This window comes from Sciurus vulgaris (genome assembly GCF_902686455.1).
Source record: "Sciurus vulgaris genome assembly, chromosome: 3".
NCBI lineage: Eukaryota > Metazoa > Chordata > Mammalia > Rodentia > Sciuridae > Sciurus > Sciurus vulgaris.
Genome location: NC_136463.1, coordinates 180,850,618 through 180,857,172, shown reverse-complemented (window position 1 = coordinate 180,857,172; position 6,555 = coordinate 180,850,618). Strand labels below are relative to the sequence as shown.

At 45.1% G+C, this 6,555-nt stretch overlaps 1 protein-coding gene across 5 annotated transcripts in view; it reads right to left on the bottom strand.

Annotated features, from left to right (window-relative positions):
* Nucleotides 1–959: 959 nt before the first annotated feature.
* SP100 (SP100 nuclear antigen) overlaps nucleotides 960–6,555 on the bottom strand; it is a 97,904-nt gene continuing 92,308 nt past the window's right edge. For 4 of the 5 annotated variants that reach the window (XM_079132617.1, XM_079132616.1, XM_079132618.1 and 1 more), the window contains 5 exons: nucleotides 4,787–4,902; nucleotides 3,284–3,401; nucleotides 2,942–3,013; nucleotides 2,335–2,466; nucleotides 960–1,264 (listed from right to left, as the gene is read on the bottom strand). In XM_079132617.1, coding sequence (XP_078988743.1) covers nucleotides 1,142–1,264; nucleotides 2,335–2,466; nucleotides 2,942–3,013; nucleotides 3,284–3,401; nucleotides 4,787–4,902 — 561 coding nt within the window. In that variant the 3' untranslated portion in view covers nucleotides 960–1,141. Of the gene's footprint in view, nucleotides 1,265–2,334; nucleotides 2,467–2,941; nucleotides 3,014–3,283; nucleotides 3,402–4,786; nucleotides 5,024–6,555 lie in introns of those variants that run through there. The other variant, XR_013762688.1, reaches the window with a different exon arrangement.

The following is a 6,555-nucleotide window of genomic DNA, read 5'->3' as shown; positions in this document are numbered from 1 at the left end:
GCTCTTGTTTACTACACTTTTCCTAGACACCCCATAACTGGCCCTTCGCCACCCCCCTTCTGGTCTTGGCTGGAGTTGGGGTCTTATTGCCTCTGGGCAAGATGCTCGTTTCCCTGGGAATCTCCCATGTGGAAAAGTCAAGTTCGTATGACGCTACTTATCATGATTTTAGAGTGTACTCCTGCGTATATAAAAAAACAAAGTTCACTCTAAGACAGTGTGCCGATGCAGGGCGTGGTGGTGCTCACCTATCATCCCAGCTACCTGAGAGGCCGAGGCAGGAGGAGCCCAAGTTTGAGGCCAGCCTCAGCAACTTAGCAAGATCCTGTCTCAAAATAAAAAATAAAAAGGGTTGGGGATGGAGTTAGTGTACTTGTCTAGCATGTGTGAGGCCCTTGGTTCAATGGCTAGTACTGCAAAAGAAAATAAATAAATAAACAAATAAACAAATAAATAAAACCTGCCAGCAGCAGCCTCACATCTCATATTTATGGTCTCACTGGATTGCACCAAGAGGCTATGTCATGTGATCAACCCACACCATCTAGCTTTGCTGAAGTACAAAGATGCTCCCACAGAGACAAAATTGCCCGATGATGCAGTTCTTAGAGTATATCTCTGCTATTAAATGACACATGACTGTACATACATGTTAATAAACTGTTTTTCTTTTCTCTTGTTAACCTGTCCATTGTTAACAGGAGACCCAGACAAGTACATCTAAGGGTAGAGGGAAGTTATTTTTTCCTTCCCTTATGCAAGCATACAAGAGCCAGTCCCTAAGAGCCAAGAATTGTCAGAGGCTTCAAACCCTGGAAACTGAAAAAAAAAAAAAATCACTGAAGGACTTAATACAAGATTTGAATCAACGAAAAGACATGATGTGATCCTTTATAGAAAGACTGGATATTTTCAATCATGATTTTCACTCCAAATTACTCAATAAGAAACTTGGATAAGACAGTTTTAAGTTTTATTTAAAAAAATAAATGAGCAATAAGGATAATGAAAAAATTTTGAAAAAGAACGACATGATGTTATTTGCACAGGAGCAGGCAGAGTGATTAGAGGACCCGGAGAGCACCATGTCACTTGTAACATAGCCAGCGGGTCCCCAGGGCGACACAGACAATGGACTATGTTAACAAAACAATGGGCTCAAACTGACGTCGCTCTTGCTTGTTTCTTGGATTGAAAAAATGTTTTTGAATTCCTTCTCGAACAACTCCTCTATGTCAAGTACCAGTGTAAGAAATTTATGGTTCTGGAAAAGCGAAGACAAAGACATGACTAGCCATGTTCAGTGAGCCTAGACTCCCAGCGTCTCAGGTACTCCAGAGCCTGTGTAGACTATTCCAGATGTTCAGTGAGAATCAACCCAGTCAAGAGGAGTTAATATTCCCTGAAAGCTTGATTATTTCTCTTTATTGGGAAGACTGAGAAAAATTGCTCTAGAGGTTGACTTTCCTTCATCTGCTTGGGATCAGAAGTGTTTCAGATTTTTTTTTTTTCAGATTTTGGAATATTTGCATGTACATAAGGAGATATCTTGGGGATGGGACTCAAGCCTAAACACAAACTTCATTTGTGTTCCTTATAAACCTGCTATGGATAGCTCAAAGGTAATTTTATGCAACATATGTACTAACTTTACACATGAAACAAGTTTCATGCTGTGGGATTTTTTGCCTATGCTGTCATGGTGTCCCTCAAAACATTTCAAATTTTGGAGTATTTCATATTTTGAATTTTGATGTTCAACCTGTAGATCATGCTCCAATTCCTGTTCAGAAAGTTGTCAATTTAAGTTTTTAAAAAATTCTTGCTATTTGATTTTTAAAGACAGAAAGTATTATTCATAACAGCACAATAGTGCAGAAATATCCAAGACCACTTAATGGTGTCTTTCTGTTTCCTTCACTGTTATTCTTTGGAAATCCTTGTTAGCTTTTTGATATGGCACCAGAAAACTCTGATGTCAAGAAATCCAAGACTTTGAAATTTGGGAGATTTGATTTGGTATCTTCAATCAGAGAAGAGCAGCCTTTAAAAGGCACTTCCACTTCCTGTGGAAGTTAATAGATCTGCAGCTGCTACTCTTCCGGGACGAGGGTCCACAGTCTGGAAGTGAGCAGACTGGGAGTGCTAGGGTAGTGTTTGCAGTGACATCTGCTGGTTTGTTGTTCTTTCCCCACCGGTGCCACAGGGCTCGTAGAATATCTCCAGAATTTTTGCTGCGACAGGCTTGGCCCAGGAGAGTGCAGCTGTGACTTTACCTGATATAAAATGAAAGGTCAAGTGACCTAAAGAAAACGGTGAGCAGGGACCACTCACTTTGTAGAAGGCCTTGCTGTTCCTGAAGATGAGGCGCATGTCCCGCACGAACCCCTCCACTCGGGGGTACTTCTTCTTAATCAGCCTCTCCTTGACTTTGTTTAACCACATGTGATCCTGGGGGTCTTGAGCCTGTGGAGGACAGCATGGGGGGGAGGGCCACTGGCATGGTCCACGCCTGCCTTCCTCACTTCCCCAATGGTATGGCCTCAATGTTCCTGTCCCCACTTTCTCCAATTTTTGTTTCAAAATGCTAATCCCAGTGTGATGGTGTCAGGAGGTGGGTCTTTGGAAGCTAATTAGGTCACGAAGGCGGAGCCCTCAAGAGTGGGATTCGTGTCCTTATTGAGACTCTGGGAGGCCCTCCCCCTCCTTTCCACTGCGTGGCCATCTGTCATCTCACCAGAACCCCACCAGGCCGGCACCCTGGTCTCAGATTTCCAGGTAAATTTCCGTTGCTCCTAAACCCCTAGTCTGTGGCAATTTGTTATGGTGGCCTGAACAAAGACATCTATCAACAGGGCAGAGATAATGGGAGCTTGGGTTCATGGGATTCAGATCACAAATTCGACAAATTCAAGTTTCTGACTTTGTTGCTGTTACTTACATTATGTGGTTCTGGGACAAAAAAGGCACTTTTTGGATGACAATAGACCTTCAATAGGATCAGCTCACATCTCTGTAAAAGACAAGATTTTAAGGAAAAAGTAACATAGAGAGAAAGAACCAGATGCGTATCTAGAGAAAAGGCATGACTGAAATGATTGAAAGGTCTTTGAAATAAACCTGGAATGGGGATTTTTTCAGGAATATTAATTTTGGTGTGAGGTCAAGTAATCAAGCACATGGTGGGCCAGTGGTTGCCACGGGGCACCATTTCTCCCACCTCTGCCGATCTGGGCTCCTCTGTGTGAACAGAAAGGAGGGGCTTCAGTTCACACTGACTCACCAGCTGTTCCTCAGGCAGTACTGGTCTCTTCAGAACCTCAGATTCCAGATGACGTGGCTGGCTTTCCTGGTTACCTTCCCAGGACTTTGTCCTGCACAGGATGCAACTCCACTGCTTCCTGAGAGGTCAGGTGGAAAGTGAACAAGGTCTGTGAACCAGCCACTGTTCCCACAGCTGCTAAAGTCTTCTGCTCAAGAGTGTTCAGCGGTTTCTGTCATGTACCCAATGACCATAGCCAAAGACATCCCCTTCCGCCAATAGCAAGTGATGGACTCTTATCCACCTGAGAACTTGGAATTCCCATCTGAGCGACTGTGAACTTGATTCTGAGCCTTAATCAACTATTGGAATTTAGTACTTTAAGCACAGAAGGCCTGGAACTTGATGAGTCAATCATAGTTAAAATCAGGAAACCAGCTCTCATTTCTCAATTTGGCCAAGCAAGCACAGAGCTTAAGCTAAGGCAGCCTCTCCTCTCTCTGTACCAGAGTTGTACCTAGAATCTGTGCGGCAGAAACTTCTTGGAAGGGAAATCTACCCACAGGGTGTCACATTTGCCCCAGGATTCATTCTCTAATCTCTTCCAGCTTCTCTGCACTGTGAGGGTCTTGGACACAATGACCCATCCTAGTGATGTCAACCTCTTCTTGGCCACCCAGTGCTTACTCAAGGGGCCCCTTCTGTGCCCATGGTGAAGAGATGGGAGCTACACATGGGTTGGACAGAAGAGCATCTCTATTTTTCTGCCTCTGCAGTTTGCCCAACTGGTTAAAAGCAGAGGTCTACACTGATCCTCTGAGATGTTGCCCTTGGAACAGATGGATCACATCAGTCTCCTCCCACAATAGAAGGGTGGTGCTCTGTCCCCACAGGGACAGTCACATTCCTGGTAAAGATCATTCTCCTGGCCACTGTAATTCTGCCCACAAAACCACTCACAGAACACCTTACCAAACTCTGTGGAGTTATGCACACCATCACCTCTGTCCAAAGACAAGCTTACAGCAAAAGAAGCACATCAGGGGGTTAGCACCCACAGAATTCACAGGTCTTACTAATGTGCCCTGTGACCCAGAATCAATTGGCTTGATAGACTGCTGGGGTGGATTTCTGAAGGTTCTTTACAGAACCAGCTTTATCAACTTTGCAACGTTCCCACAGCAGGTGATACATGCCTAAAATCAGCGGGTAGTTTCTGATGTTACTACCACGTCAGAGTGCACGGTCTGGGAACCAAGTAGACGAGGTGGGAGTGAGAGCCAGCTCTTACTATTATACCTGATAACCACGTGAAGCACTTTTGCTCTCCATGAAATCTACTGTTGCCAGCACCATCTGATACCTCTGGATGATGCTTTTGGATCTCGCTGCTAAGGATCCTGTTCCCTCTGCATCAAGGTGCACCCTACCAGAGACAGAAGCACCCCAGGAGGGTCTGCATGGTGAAAGGAGCTGTAGTGCAGGAGGAAGGGCGAGGGTTGGGGGAGGGTGGGCTTTACCAACCTCTGAGCTTCTATGGGTGGGATGTGGCAGTTCTGGTGATAGGAGTATGGACAAGTACTGCAGAAGATCAGCTGCTCCCCTTGGAGGCATACGTGACATTCATCTGAGTTCTTTTGCTAGAAAGGAAATGGTGTAGACATCACTGGGATCGGTGAGACCCAGAAAGTTGCCATGTTGGGATTCTAGAGTGTTGGCCTTTCCATGTACCATGGTGACACTTGTAAATCTCTCTTCAAACTATTAAGAAACAATATTAAGTGGAGATTTCATAAGAAGACATTCTGGTCTGCCACAAAGTTCAGGAGACAGTTGCTGTGTGTCAAACCAGAAATTTTTTCTTTATGAAAACAGTGATTCTGACCTGGAACGGCTAGCAACAACATCAAGAAAGAATGAATTAAAAATAATCTGATAAACTTATTATGGGTCTGGGAAAAGCTTGTCTGGGAATACAGTGTCTTATCTTGTTGTCTATTTTTAAACTGACTCAAGGTGATTTACTGAGAATTTAATTAGATGGAATAAACTTTTGAGATATCATTGCATCACATGGTCTTGTCCATAAGCGCCTTATGAGTTGAAGAAAGGGCCTGGCGAGAAGGCTCTGGATTGTGGGTTATGTGCCTGCAGGGCCCTGGGCCTGTGGGTCCACTGGGTACAGATGACCAGGTGGCTGCCAGGGAGGACAGAGTTCTTCAGCTCTGGGAGCCTGAGGGCAGGTCCCCCATGACTCAGCCAACTTGACACGTGACGGGTGGAGCACCATTTCTAATGTCCAAGGAGTGTGGTCATGGTAACTGCCCAGGGTTGAAGCCATCCTCTGTGCCCAGGAAAGGATGTTAAACTTGTTCTATAAGAGGAAGATGGCAGGTCCTGGAAAATTGGTCAATACTGAATTTCAGACCAATACCAATATGTATGACTTTTAGCCAGATTTAGTTTCATTTAGTTAAGTGAAAAATTTGGCGGTATTTGTCAGGATTGTGGAGAAACTCACCCATGTTAAAAATGACAGAATTTGTAGGTCATGAAAAGAATTGGCTAAGGAAGGGGCCCACTGACAGGCAGGGAAATCACATTGCCCGTCTCTTTTTTGGTGAAAATGAATGTAGCGATAACACGTGGAGCTTTGCACACTGCAGTTTCTGTGTATGAGGGCCATGTGTCTACGTAGAGGAACACCCAGGATGGCCCCTGCCTCCTCTCCCGGAACCAGCTGAACAGAAATGGAACCGTTTGAGGAGAACTGTGAGCTGGAGCGATGTTTCATCCAATGGTGGTGGCTCTACCCGGTGGAAATACCCACTGTGCCATGGGCTGCAAGGAGGCGCTCACATGAGCATGTGGCATCTAGAGCTGAGACTGGGGCTGGGATTCTGTGGGTGGGGAGGAGGTGGGGAGGCGGCAGGGAGCACCTGTTCACCTCCTCCTTGTAGAAGCACTCTCTCCTTCACTCCATGATACCCCACCCTTGGATTTTTCTCTGAAACTCTGTCTCCCTTCATATTCTGCGCTTCAAATGTGGGAATTCCTTGGGGCTCTGTCCTATGTCCTGTGTTCATTTCAGTCTTCTCAGTGACCAGCTCCTTCCATGACCAAATTACTATGGATCTCCCAGGACTTTGAGGCCTATATTCATCTGATTTGAGCCTCCAAACATTAAAACTTGGCTCTTCATCCTAATGGAAAGTCTTTTGTCATGTCTAAAACCCACCCTGGCACAATTTCCATCCTTATCTTCTGTCTCCAATTTGCTCCTCTTTTACGCT